Raw genomic sequence first — 15,070 nt, 5'->3', positions numbered from 1 at the left:
TGAAGCGGGGTGGATGGCACTTTGGGCCATGGTTTACTTTTTAACAATCACTTTAAATAGTTTCCTTCTTATTCTCTTTCCTAATGTTAGCTGGCCTTGTGCTCAGCTGTCTCTTTGTGTATTCCTCACACATTTGAGTTATCTTTCATTCCCTTTGTTTCCACTTTCTAAGATCAAGGATGGGGGAAACCATGGCTCTCTAGATCAAAGCTTTCCAAATTGTCCATGTTGGTGACACACTTTTTAGACATACATCATTTCGTGACGCAGTAATTCAGTTTTGCTAGCAAACTGGATGTTAAACTAACCCCTTTCTGGCGTGGAGAGCGTTCACGCAACACACAGTTTGAAAAGCTCTGGTCTAGATGTTCTTGCTGTCCAACTCCCACCAGCCCTAGATAACATAGTCCATGGGGATGGGAGATATAAGTTCAACAACATCTGGGGGACCACAGGTTCCCCACCCCTGTTTGAGATGTTACCTACCCTTCTTTAATGCAGGCATTGACAAACGGTGTGTGCCTGACTTCAGAATAATTAATAGAATGACATACAGCTCCTTTTCTTCCTTGATCCATCATGAATTGCCATTGTTCACAAAACATTGCTGGCTTTTGTAGGCATGTTGGGGGTGGAGCTGGATTTTTAACATTTCAAGTGTTGATCCTCTGTCAACTATTGTATATTGTACAGCTTTGTGTTTCTGTGTCCTTGAAGGCACCATGTTCATAAAAATAAATAAGTCTAAATGTTTTAAAAGCTGCATTTAAAATGTACAAAAAAATTAACGAAGAGTTGTAAAACAATTCTTATTGCAACAGTAATGTTTCAAGTTCCTCACCCCCTAAAGGTTTTAGGCCACATTTGTACAAAGTGAGGAAGGAGCAGGAATATGGATGTTGTTTAAATACAAGATCAGCAGGATAGTAAATACTCTATATATTTCACATCAGAACTTCATATATAGTATATACAGAATTATTAAAGCTAAAGTAGTTAAATTGTTAAGAGTACTAAAGTATGAATACCTATTAATCTCTTCTCTAATATTTAGTAAAAGGACTCTTTCACAAATTTAGGATCCTGGTATACTGTCTCTCAACCTCATGATATTATTAATTTTTATCATTGGGCTGTGCACTTCTGTGTACTTTTATTTCAAACCCCGCCCCCTCAGGTTTTTAGCAACAATCAATTTTGCTGCTGTCAATATGTTAGATATCATTATTGGGTTCATTTTTGCTAAATGGGAATGAAAAAATTCCAGTTACAACATTCTCAGCTCAAGAAGTCAATTATAACCGGTTATATTCAGAGCAACTGGATGTAATTTCACCTTTGATGGTGTTGGTGGCTTGCACAACTGACAGTAAAATGGTAAACCCTTTTCTGCTTTTCTGTCCACCTGTGCAGTCAGAAAGGTCAGTAGTTTATTCAGTACGTCTGCTGGAGAATTGGGTGGGGTGCTGGAAAGAGGTTGGATTTCCCCTTACTCCTGGATTCTACAGTAGGAAGGGGCATGCCACAGTCTGGGAACTTTTGTGTTCTACTTCTGCTCACAGCCCATCATGGAAAGCAGTTGGTCACAGGTTTTTTCGCTTATCTGGATGCCTGTAATGTAGAACTTGGTTTCCTCTGCTCCTGATGAGTATTCACCACCACCATGCACCTCTGTGTTTTATGTCCTCCTCTACTTTTGCTACTCATCCGTTGTGGATATTGTTCTTATCCTCCTGCTAGTACCAAACACCAATTCTGATTTAGGGGGCTTTTATTCTGCTGCTGTCCCCTTTCATGAACCAGGAAATGTGAAAAGATTTCACCCAGAGAGACATACCCCTTTCCCCCCTAGCATTGCAGCTATCTCTCTCTTCTCTGAAGTGAATTCTAATTCAGCATTTATAGTTTTGCAGTTTATTGACGAGGGAATGAGCAGAATGGTCACATTCCACACTTGGCTTCACTGCATGCATTGAAGGAGGGAAGGGATGGGTAAGCCCATGCCTGAACAGGGCTACCAGGACTTCATTTAGAAATCGTAATGGCTATGTTGTGGTTGTTGTTGCTGCTGCTGCTAAATAACAGCCAACTTACCCAGCGACATAATTTTCAGCAATACCCAATTTATGCTAGCGAATAAAATAACAGAGAGTATAAGAACTTTGGAGATAGCCATTTGGGGGCACATACCTCTAGAGCACCCCAAAGAGAAGTATGAAGCCTCTAGCAACACCTGGCTTCAGACATCCCTCTGAGCTTACTAAATTAGCGATCTGGTTAGACAGGGGAACTAGATTTGGTCCAACTATCACTGCAGAAAATGTCCACATGCATGACTTAAATAAATGACATCCACAAATTTTTAAAACTAGTACCTGCGCCCTCGTCCAATCCCAGGTTGCATGTGTGGCAGCTGCACTGAATGTGTCAGTTTGAAGAGAAATGAGAATTGTTTCTAGCTTGTGGGTAGGTGCTGCTAGATAGTGAACCGCACTGAGAAATAACTGTATAAAAGGTCTTGTGCAAATACCTTAAGTTACTGATCTTTTGATGCTTGTGGTCAAGCTGACCCTGAATAGAATTGTTCAGAAAATATGTGGAAATCTAACACCTCTACCCTTCTTTCTTCACTCTAGTACACTCCATTTCGTCCACGTGCATCAAACAACAAACTGAGTTTTAGCTCTAGAGTCCTTGAAATGGCTCCCAGAGTAGGGAAAGGGATGGTCTAAAAAGGACAAGGAAATCAGAATAGTAGTGAGCATTACCACACTAGAGTACTTGTAGAACAGTGGTTCCCAACCTTTTTTTGGCCATGCACCACCTAAGCATCTCTAAAAAAGTGAACTCCTGTTCACATGGAAGAAGCCTAAAAGGCCATTAACGTGGTCTAAACAAGCTGATTTTAACTTTAAAAATGTGTATGTCACAATATATATTTATACACTATATATGAGGCCCCTAGAAGTATAAGAAATGCAGAAAAATTCACTGTTGATAACTCATTCTCAAATTGCCCCCCTTAAAAATCAAATTCCCCCCCCCCTTGTGGGGCATGTACCCCATGTTGGGAACCATGGTTGTAGAAGCACAGATTGCAGGCTTGCACAACTTATGACCCATCAAGCTGATCTCAGCCCAGCCAGCTTGGTGTGGGGGCCCATGAAGGGCTTGATGAACCTCCTGACTTTGCATTTGTGAGCCTGAAAAAGTGGAGAGGGAAGCTGTTAAGCTCCTACAGCTGCTGGGCCATGCTTGGCTTCAGAGGTCAAGTTTGTCAGGCCTGTGCTTGAATGTTGAACCAAGCCTTCTTGGTCAAGTCATGATCTTGGCCAAGTTCTTCAGCTGCAAGTGAGTAGTAATAACACACACACCAGATTCTTATGGGAGTTAGTGATTGTAAAGCATACTGCATTTTAACAATTCTAGATGAATTACTGTTGTTAATAATAGCTACATTGAGAGACTTGGTATAAATTACATTTAATACCAATAATAACTGCCTTGAGAGCCTTATTTCACAGCTTTGAAATGTTTATTTACACACACTTTTGATATAAAATCAACAGAATCATCAACGTATTATAAATGGGTAGAAACTCCCTCGTGTTCAGGATACTCAAGGCACGGGATTGTGTTCTAAAACATTAGTGAACGCGGAGAGTGATTCCAACGTGTAATTTGTCCAGAAAGCTACATTGTAGAGGATCGTCATCTTGCGCATCTTAACCGATTAACTGAAAATCATCAAGGAGGTTTAGGATGCATACGCAGGTTCCCATGTTGCTCTGGATTTTTTTTAGTTTTTTAAAAATAAACTTTATATGACTGCAAGAGGCAAACAGCACATTGAAATAACAAATGGATAAGCCTAGTTAGTCCTCTGGAATTTGAACACAAATCCTCCTTGCAGTAGGCACCCCAAAAGGATAATGGCAGCTGCATTTTGCATTTGCTGCTGCTGAGGCTTTGTCCTAGCTTTGTTTTTCAATGAATGATATTTGTGTTTCCTGAAATACTGCTATATTTATCCCACTAGTTTTCCGTGTCAAAGTGGAAGAGAGCGACAGCTGTACAAGGTCATAAGGGCTCTTAATTTCCAATTTAAATAGCCCTGGTTATTACCAGGTGGCCCAAAAAACCCTTACAGGAGAGTCTCGCGACAGAGGTAGCCGGTGCTCAATTCCCTTTCCTTTTGCTGCCTTTTCCCTTTTGTTTTGTTGCATGGTGCGAAAAATGTGGTGTTATTGCCTTTTTACATGCATTGTGGGATGCACATTCCTTCCAGCAGGATATGGGCTCCTGTTCTGAACGCAGGAGAGAACTCGCAGCAACAAGGGAGGAGGGATTCTAAGTGATGCTCCTGTCAGGTGCTAGGCAGATTGCACCATGTAATCCTGCAGCTGTCATCTGCAGCATTTGTCAAGGCCTCCTCTGTTGGTCTGCTCTGTTTCATCATGGGGATCGCTAGCATTCATCTAGGCTGGCAATGTTTCAACAGCCATTAATCCTCTTTGTATCTTTCAGCGCTATGACCACTGACAAGGTTCTAGGCACTGCCATGTCAACATACCTCAATATAACTTGCGATTGTTCTGTTTTTCTTTAAAAAACAAACAAGGAAGCAGCTTTTGATCCATTGACCCAGTTCTCAGCCTAATATGGTTGTTGAGGTATTTTCACCTCCACCCCCCTTGCTGCTGTTTTAACACCAGGAAAGGACCTTTCCTAAAAATGATTAATTTCTGGTTTTTGTCTTTCTCTTCCGTGTTTTTCAGTCAGGCATCTTATATCTCACCTAGACCAATGTGTAGTTTAGGCAAGTGTAATGAAGCAGCCTTTGTGATGAGCTGGAAAAGTAGTTCCACATATCTCCTGTTCCATAGAGTCACAGATTCTACAGAATTGTAAGGTACCTAAAGTCCAGCCCCTCAATGATGATTAAATGATCCTTGAATTGCATACTTTGCCTAAAACTGAGGAGAGCTGGAGGTGGGGTTTGAGGATTTAATCCAGCCCCCCATCCACCCCCTATACAGTTTCTCCTATAATTTGTGCATGTTACAGAACTGAACAGGCATATGTCCTACATAGCTTGTGTATTTTTGACATTCCCCATCAAAAGTATCAGTTATATTTATTTATTTGGGGGGGGCACATATCTGCACAGCATAATGCAGGACTAGTCACAGCTTTCCCACCTTATATGAAACACTGCAGTTACTCACTATTTTCATAACACTTTTAAAAAGTGCCTGATGTTAAGTGCAGTTTTTTTCCAGATGGAAAATTTGCTCCAGCAGCTGCCTACAGGAAGAATACAGCGTGCGTGCCTCTCAGTAGGTGAAATCACTGCATTGCTACTTCACACATTGCATTTTTGTTGTGTATTCAGACTTCGGAGCCGCTCCAGCATTCATTAAAATGGCAGCATATGAATTGCTATAAAATCCTGGACATCAAATTCTTTTCCTTCTGCTCCTGTAAATTTATGCTAATAAGAGTTTCCTTAGAAAAAAACATAAAATTAAGCACATGCCTATAATCTCAGATTTCAGGCCTTGTATTCAATATCTGACACTTATAATCAACTGGCTGGTCCTTAGATCTTTCAGTTTATTTCAGACTTATCTGCTGGAAGTTATTAGCAAAGTTGACGAGCAGCTAACCATGCTTGAAATCTGTAGTCCCAAGTCCAAAGGGAAATTGCATAGACACACTTAAGATAAATGATTAAAATCCAACTAAAGACTTATTGAGGCATCCTCTTCCTAACTGGTTGCTCTGATGGACTACAAGTCTCGAGGAAGGACTTCTGTGGCCAGTATGGTGTCTAGGAAGCGCCTGGTCTTAAAGGGAAGCTTAACTGGTAATGGTGAAGGAAAGGTGAAGCTCAGTTTCCTTCTCCAAGTAGAAGTTTTGTAGAAGTGGAGCTGTTTGACAGAGAAGCCTAGCTTGGTGTTTAGAGAGGGCAAAGCTGTTCCACAGCTTTGAGGAGCAACAGGAAAGTGCACAAAGAAGGTATTCGTGGAGAAATTGTATCCTGTGTTCTTAGAACCAAGGATGAAAATATGCTCTTCAAGTTACTTGAAGGGAGGGCACAATCTGCTAATGCAATAGAGTAGGACATTCTTGGTAGGGAGTGGAAACACACTCCCAAAACAGACTTGCCAGCCATTACAACTACTTTTGTTCCACTAGACTCTAATCAATTTTTGTAAGACACTCTAGCCTGTATTTCTTTTTATTGTTGAAAGTAAGAAGTTTAATTACTTCTGACTTTTAAGTTGTAGCTTTGTACTGTATTGCATTGTATTGGGGTTTTGATAGTGAACTTTGATTTTATCATGTTGTTTTGAGTAGCTGATGGAAAGTTAACTGAGACTTGTGCAGGATAAATACATGGTGATAGCCTTGTGTGCATGTTTTTTTTTAACAAACTTGTCACTAAAGTACTGCCCTCTTGTTGATGTGTTTACTATAGCCAAAGATTCTTCTGTAATCATTTTATAAAACACACCTGGAAAACATCCCTGTTAATCAATTTCTTTTTCTGTTTTCAGTCTTAGGGTTAGGGTTAAATCCCAGCTTCATGCTGAGCCTTATGTACAACATATTTGTTCTTATTTTCCATTCCTGCTGCTCCTTCGTTGCAGATCACTGCTGGCTAATAGAATTTGATGGGGCTCCTTCCTGTTGCCTGCAAAATGTTTCATTTTGCTACCTTCCGCTCTTGCTTGCTTTTTTCTACTTTTTGTCATCGTTTTGATCTTGCAAATCCAGGTCCTATGAGAAATCAGACAGTATGAAATATGAAAATTGCTTGAGAAGTAATTGGAGAAACAGTGAGATTTATGAAACCCATGGAGATAATGCTCACACCTACTTATTCACAATATTTAATTTTTAATGGCAATTTTAATTAATGGAGGCACAGGTCTTTGGGTTTTTCAGAGGCAAGTGAGGAACAGCAGGGAGTTGCAGGGCTGTGCAGTGCAGGTGGGAGGGAAGGTGCTATTAAAATCTGCATTCCAAGCTGGTGACCTGAGAGAGGGAGAGGACAGAGTGTTTTAAAGTTCTAAAGTGAAATAAAATTAACCATTATGTAACACACATCGATAGACAGACAGACTGACAGATAGCTGACATTTTGAGGTGAAGCCTCATCTGCAATTTGTCAGTTCCTGAAAGAGTTTTTTTTTATTGCAAACCTGTGAAAACAATTCCCTGCTGGGCTTCTTTGTGTCATGCATAAAGATACATCTAACAATGATGCTTTCATATAGCAAATTTGAAAGGAATATCAAAGCATGCTTATATGAACCTGTTAATTTATGAACTCTGCAAGGAAAGTGGTAGGGAAGTGGACAGAAATACAAATCTATCTGAGAAGGGGCAAGATTGTAAGCATAACGAGTGGTCTTTTTTCTGTTTAAGTTCCATTTTCCCTAAGCTTTGTGGCTAGACATTGCTGGAGGATAAAAGTAAATGCAGGAATAAAACTTTGTTTCAGCTGCTGTCCTGAGGAAATGGAAGGAAAATAACACCAGAGAGAATCATGATACAATCTGAAAAGGGCAAGGATCCTCCAGAAAGGGAATTACACAGTAAAAAATTTCTGTCACACACTGTTTTATTTGAATTGATTATTTAGATTTGTGTTTATCTATTTAGCCTCTCACTGTTAATCAGCAAGTTTACAGAGGAAATGTGTCCATATGCCATTTGCTTATGTTGCATAGATGAAAGGGCTAGGAATCGTTCCATGCTTTATGTGACAATCATGTTTGGGCCAAGGTTCATCAGTGTTTATATCTGGATATTTTGGGATGTGCGCCTGTCATATACACTGTATATTTGCTGCAGATAATCCATAACAAGCACAATTTGCTGTATGTGTGGAACTGTTCTTTAATAGGACTTCATTCTCACATTTGTCTTGCACCTTTCCTTCAAGAAGCTAGGGTGGTGTACATGATTTGTTTTCTTTCCATCTTTCTCCTCACAAGAGCCTTGTAAAGAACATTACCAGCCCATTGAGTATGATGGTGTTATGGCACCCCATCTTCTCTGCATCTTACGATGCGGGGAGGAAGGGAGTTCCAGCCAAGAGTGTACCCCTCTGTCTGCTCTCCCTTCCTGTTAAACCTCTCACTGCCACCAGGTGAGAGAATTTATTTTACGCTCATTGCTCCTCACTAGACAGCATAAAATGCCCTTGGGTCTCCTCAAAAACACCTCAAAGTGCATTCCCACCAGCGGAGTTTGGATGTATTGCTGTTAATTTTATTCAGTCTTGTTGGGCACATATACAAGCGGTGTATGTTTAGAGGATTTTCTCAATTCCTATTTGAGATAGATCCAAACAAAAAACAATTCCAAAGTTGTTCCTCTAGTTCTTCTCCAAAATCTCTCCCCCCCCCCCATTTTGGTATTAAAGAAATAAGGGAAGGGTAGACAATATAGTTGGGAAATGATTCCTTTCCCCAGTGGGTTGGTGGAATGAAATAATTGTTCAAAGTTGTTTAGGTTGCATAGGGCCTGGGGCATACAACTTTAGTCCCAGTTTACAACTGAAGTATAAAGCAATGAATATCTTGTGCATTATTTGCAGTCTTAAGACTTATTTATGAAGGCTAGGGAAGATCAGCTTTCTCCTGAATTGGATAAAATTTCATACATTGCTTTACTTCACAAAGTGAAGTTACTATATTTGAAAAGTTGCTGTGGTGTCTGAGTTCAGGTGGAGTTTAATCAAAGTAAATGTAGGATGCTGTCAAGAGATTGTTTATAACAGGGGTGTAAAATCTTTGGCTTTTGGGTCAAATTTGGCCCATGAGGCTGTTTTCACAAACCACACCCTCCCGCTCCAAAGGAACAATTGGGAACCTTAAAGTGTGATCCCAACTGTTTTTTGTGAGTGAGGCTTGCTGTCAGCGCTGATCAGCTGATCAACATTGACAGCAAGTTCTGTTGTGATTGCTGTCCAGAGCAGGTATGTTTCACTCCCGGCAAACCCTCAGAGTATGGCTTGATGTAAGTGCAAAAATTTCTTTGTGTTGTCTGATTAAATTTGAGCTGTACCACACAGGAACATTTTTACTTTGGGTCACCTGATACTATTGTAATGTCAGGCGATTAATGGGCAGCTCCACCCATCAATCCATCCTATGGACTGGATCCTTTTCCCCAACCCTGACTTATAAAAAGGCTAATGTTTGGATACTTGCTTTTCAATTAATCTGCCTTTTCTGTTTCTGATTTGGTTATTTATACCTTTACAATAATGACTGGTTGACGTTGCCCTTGCCAGACCTGTGGATCTCCAAGCTTGAAGCTTATCTCTCAGAAGGGCACCAGCAGTTGCTAGGAGAACTTTTCCCATATACCTGAAAGTCCAATTCTTGAGTATATTTTCTTTGGATTGGAGGTGTGCTGCTAATTTGCTCATTCTCACTCAGTGCAGTATTCTCACTCATGTATGAAATGATACATGGTGAAGCTCACTGGTTTGTTTTTAGCTATTATTTTATCTGTAGGGTATAAATGATGATGATGAGCTTCAGAATCCTTTATTTTTGCAAGCATTTTCATCCCTGTTGCCCCTCCCTTTTGGTGCTTTAATGTATAGCATATGTCCTGCTTGCCTTTATCAGTTTAAGAGCCTTTGTACTGGACTATGCTGCTTAACAAACATTAATTTGTAATGCTGAGTGATGCCTTTTTAAACTTTCAGAATTCTGAAATCTACAAGATGACCTTGGATCAATACAATGAGGCAGTTACCAATGCAGAAGATCAGATCAGGTAAGAATGCAATTGTTATCCCATCAACAGATTAAAAACAATATTATTTTTCCAGAAGGAGCTGGCTCAATGTGGTCCTGAGGGGGATTCACTTTGCATGCTTCCACCCAGTTTTGGCCAAAGCAGGGAATTACATGGAAACCAGCCAAGAAGTGTCATAGTAGAGCAGAGTAGATACTGTGCATCCAGGTCACACTTCCTCACACTTTAGAAGGACAGGGCTTCTGCTCCATCTTAGGCCAGGATTGTGCAGCTCTGTCCATTGCCTGGCTTTAGCTCCTTCCTCAACTTTGCTTTCTACCCTGCCCCAAACCTGATAGGAGCCAAGTCTGACAGACCAGAAATACAAATATTTTTGTAGTTGCCATATGGGGAAAGTATGTTGCTGCAGTCAGGGAGGCATGTCTCTTAGAGTTAAGGAGGAGTATATGAACATGACCTGAGCTATAGGAAGCCCTGAAGCATTGAAATCTACATTTCCACTATAAGCCAAATAGCTATTGGTGTGTGTGTGTGTGTGTGTGTGTGTGTGTGTGTGTGTGACGCGGGTGGCGCTGTGGGTTAAACCACAGAGCCTAGGGCTTGTCGATCAGAAGGCCGGCGGTTCGAATCCCCGCGATGGGGTGAGCTCCCGTTGCTTGGTCCCTGCTCCTGCCAACCTAGCAGTTTGAAAGCGCGTCAAAGTGCAAGTAGATAAATAGGTACTGCTGTGGTGGGAAGGTAAACGGCGTTTTCATGCGCTGCTCTGGTTCACCAGAAGCGGCTTAGTCATACTGGCCACATGTCCTGGAAGCTGTACGCCGGCTCCCTCGGCCAATAAAGCGAGATGAGCACCGCAACCCCAGAGTCGTCCACGACTGGACCTAATGGTCAGGGGTCCCTTTACCTTCACACACACACACACACACACACACACACACACACTGCTTTGTGAGCCAGTGTGGTGTAGTGGTTAAGAGCGGTAGTCTCGTAATCTATGGAACCGGGTTTGCGTCTCCGCTCCTCCACATGCAGCTGCTGGGTGACCTTGGGCCAGTCCCACTTCTCTGAAGTCTCTCAGCCCCACTCACCTCACAGAGTGTTTGTTGTGGGGGAGGAAGGGAAAGGAGAATGTGAGCCGCTTTGAGAATCCTTAAAGGGAGTGAAAGGCGGGATATCAAATCCAAACTCTTCTTCTTCTTCTTCTTCTTCTTCTTCTTCTTCTTCTTCTTCTTCTTCTTCTTTCGTAAACGGAAGGGTTAAGTTAATACATTCCGTGAAATTTAAAGGACAATGCATAAGAATTGCAGTACATTGTACATGTTTAGCATATGCACAAAAGTCAATAATATATAGTGCTTGAAAGAAACATGCATTTTAACATGCTTCTGACACATTGCGAGGCGCTCCCAGTTGGCTGAGGCAACCTGCAAAATGTACCTGCATTAGAAAATGTGTATAATTGGGCCATATTGTGTGCAATGGCCCTTGAAGCAAATATATCAATTAGATGATTAAGAGTTGCTTTTTTGTGCAACAGGCAAATAAATGATGACAAATTAGACGTTAGGTGTTAATTAACAGAGCATGTGCTACATTTCTTAAAATAGTATTTTTATCTTGAAGCCAATATGTATATGATATTTTATGCCTCATTTTTGTCACTTTAATACATGTTTCATATTCTAAATCCATTTATAGGATGGAGATGTCTAGCATAGTATTCCCCATGTTTTAATAAACAAATGAATTCTTCCTTTCGAGGATTCTTTTTTGTTGACAATGCTAGAGCAGATATAATAATCCACACTAGTAAGCAACCGAATACTACGATGAGATACCCAGGGGGAGTGATGACAAAAGTCAGATACTTTTCAGCAGGCATTTAAAATTTGGCACAGAAGGCTTCTGCTGGGTTTTCCACAGGTTACATGTGAGTATGGGTGTTGCAGAGCAGTCTAGAGAAGACTTTGAATCTCCAAGGCGTAAGAGATGATGCTTAGGGAGCTGCCTTCTCCGCTCCTTGCATTGAGAGGGCTTTGATGATTTCCTCCCAGGAAAGATCAGAAAATAATGGGCACTGAAGACCAATTAACAAAGATGAGTTGACCTCTGTAGTTTAGGAGTTAGCTGCTTATCCGTTCTAAGTTGGAATATATTTGGGAATATAGCTAAGATAAAAAGGAAAATGCTTTGCAAGATGGAAGGTGCAGGAACTATATTGATTAGGAGATTATTATTATTTTGTAAGGAAGACCCCTGTCAGAAGACAAAATGAAGCACAAATTACAAGATACACCAGCAGATTGGCTAGAACTGCATGATGCTTGACATTTTATCACAAAAACATCTATTAAATACCTCTATTAATCCCAAAGGCATCTTACTAAAAAGCAGGCCACCAGGACAGTAATACCATTTGAAAGGTTTACCTGGCTGTTAAGAAAAGCTACAATGGCATGGTCTCAAAAATAAACTACCTCTAGATAGATGTTACTATGATCAGATTAAGAAATATCAAATCCATGGAAAAGACAGATATAGGTGAAATGATACACAAGAGCCCATTTTTTTGGGGGGGGGCATTATCTGCTCATACAAGTGATAACTTTCAAAAAAAATACTACAAAAGTGATGATACATTCTGGTTCAACCAGCAAGAATGATGGGGAAGGGATCAGCAGATAGTTGGAGATGTGACAGTTCAAAAGGAACATATTGGCAACCTCTACCCAGTGGTAGAAGGGTTTTGGAAAGACTTCCTAAAAGAGATTGGTAACATTACAAAGCACATAGCAGCAGTGGGTCCAATATTACGGTTGTTCTCTTTGTTTTCTGATGTAAACTCAGATTCTCCCCCCAAGAGGTAGTTTAGTTTGTGCTTGTGGCAGCATGGCTCACCACATCCCAGCATTGGAAACATGCCTGCCTTAAAAATGGGTAATTGGTAGGGAAAAAGCTATGCTATGTTGTAGTAATGGAAAAGGTAACACATCAGTTTTGAATTCTTAGAGGCCAGTCACAAATTGATTATTTTTATGCAGTATGACATGATTTTGTTTCTTTTGCTGATAAGAAAGACACTGGTATGCTAATGCCACTGCAGTACACTTTTATTTGGAACAATAAGTAGAAGGCAGAACATTTTGTTATTGATCTGTTCTTCTCGGAATGCATTGGATCTCGATGCTGGATAACTAAATGGGATCTATAACGGAGCACTCTATTCTTATATGGCGTAATGGCATGCTTTGTTTTATACATTCAGAATCATAGAATGGTAGAATTGGAAGGGACTCTGAGGGTCACCTTGCCTAACCCTCAATCACGCTGCCTAACCCTCAATCACGCCATGAGATTACAAATCTACTGGCGGAGCTATCCCATATATATATATATATGGAACCTGGGACACTTTGGGCAATATGTCTCATAAAGCAGAGATGGACAGGTTTCCCATACAGACAAACAATAATGTGGATGGTTGCAGCGTGGTATATGTCTACTACTTGTACTGCATTTGCTGCTTATTGGTGCTGACTTGTTAAAAGTCTCACTTTTGAGTTTGCTGCAACAACCTTCAACAGGCATGGGCATGTTGCTGTTCCATAAAAAAAAAAAAACCAAACCAAACCAAGCAAACAACAACAAAAACAGAGTTGCCAACATGCTGCATATATTTGTAGAGTACATTCTCTTAAAAACAAGTTGCTGTTGTAATAAATATTTCAAAAGTTGGAAAGCAGTAATTAAGTTATGACAGCCTTTTCTTCAGTTGTCTTAGAACACAGGAAGATGATATCAAAGCCAAATATGTTTCCAGAACTATGTTTCTAGTTGGCAAGAAAGCAATAATTAGAAATATGCAGGTTCTTTGGGATTTCCTGCAGGAAGAGATTAAGATCAGCGGTTGTGTCCTATATTTCTTGTTTTTAGTTGTGCCAATATTTCCTTTATCTTCAGTGCATTCCTTTTGGGGCTTCATCCTATCCCTCCACATTTTTTTACTGGATAGGGACCAGCGGCACACATTCGCCTCTTGTATTATGAGGCATTCTTCAAAAAGTCAAGACTGCTGTTAATTCCATCCTGGTTGTTCTAGCCAGAATATTTCAAGCAAGGTTTTAGGAAGCATCCTCTGCCGCACCCTGCTCTATTTGTTTTTGGCTGAAGTTGTTACATGCTCCTTCTCTACTACGTGCCCCTGAACAATGCTTTCCATTTCACTTAATACCACATTGTAATTATTCTCACTTCGTTGTTTTGCACTGCCAACTCATTCTTTAATTCCATCATTATATTTCCAGATGGTGCCCCACTGAGGCCTTTGTGTGGGGTTTTGGCAGTTGACTTACCGAAGATAGCTGTTACTTTGCACATCTTTCTCCTACAAAGAAAGAAGCTGCAGGCGAAAGAGATTTGGTGCAAAAAAAGCTCCCCTCCTCCACTTATACACCTAAAGGGCCAGAGCTGGGGGTGACTGACCAGAAATGAGACCTAGGGGTCATAGTGGATAGCTTGACGAAGACATTGACCCAGTGTGCAGCAGCAGGTGGATCGTTCATAATGCTGTTATACAAATCTGTATTGTGACCACATTTAGAATACTGTCCTCAGTTCTGGTTATCTCACCTCGAAAAGGATATGGTAGAGTTGGAGAAGGTTCAGAAAAGGGCAACCAAAATGATACGGGGAGTGGAGATTAGATAAAAGGTGAATAAGAGGTGCTAAGATAGAAGTATGTTTATATAAAATTATGCATGCCATGGAAAAGGTGGAGAGAGAAATGCTTTCCTCCTTCTCTCATAACACTAAGATTTGTGGACAACCCAGTGAAGCTGAATGTTGGAAGATTTGGAACGGATAAAAGAAAGGACTTCTTCACACACCATATAGTTAAAGTGCGGCACTCGCTCCCGCAAGAGGCAGTGATGGCCATCAACTTGGATGACTTCAAAAGAAGATTAGACAAATCCATGGAGGGATATGGCTATCAGTGGCTACTGACCATGATTGCTGTGCTCTGCCTCCACGGTCAGGGGCAGTAGCTCTTCCGAAGACCAGTGACTAGGAGCCATAGGAGGAGAGAGGGCTCTTGTGATTGGGTCCTGCTTGTGGGTTTCCCACAGACATCTGGTCCAGCAGGCTCTTTTTATATTCTATGGGGAATGGTTTTTTCATTGTTATGAACAGGTGAGTTTTACATTTGAGGGAGAGGGAAATTCTAATTTAAGATGGAGTGGTGACCAAGAGACCCATGAGTCAGGAAGTCACAGAATTGACT

General features: G+C 40.8%; 1 protein-coding gene across 6 annotated transcripts in view; it reads left to right on the top strand.

Annotated features, from left to right (window-relative positions):
• Positions 1 to 15,070, top strand: part of CHCHD6 (coiled-coil-helix-coiled-coil-helix domain containing 6) — a 206,149-nt gene that overhangs the window by 106,123 nt on the left and 84,956 nt on the right. For all 6 annotated transcript variants that reach the window (XM_081184354.1, XM_081184358.1, XM_081184355.1 and 3 more), the window contains one exon: positions 9,737 to 9,807. In XM_081184354.1, the coding sequence (XP_081040480.1) occupies positions 9,737 to 9,807 (71 nt within the window). The remainder of the gene's footprint in view (positions 1 to 9,736; positions 9,808 to 15,070) is intronic.

The sequence above is a fragment of the Podarcis bocagei genome, assembly GCF_964188305.1.
Source record: "Podarcis bocagei genome assembly, chromosome: 2".
Taxonomy (NCBI): Eukaryota; Metazoa; Chordata; class Lepidosauria; order Squamata; family Lacertidae; genus Podarcis; species Podarcis bocagei.
The sequence above is the reverse complement of the archived record's forward strand: the minus strand, read 5'-3'. Positions and strand labels throughout refer to the sequence as shown.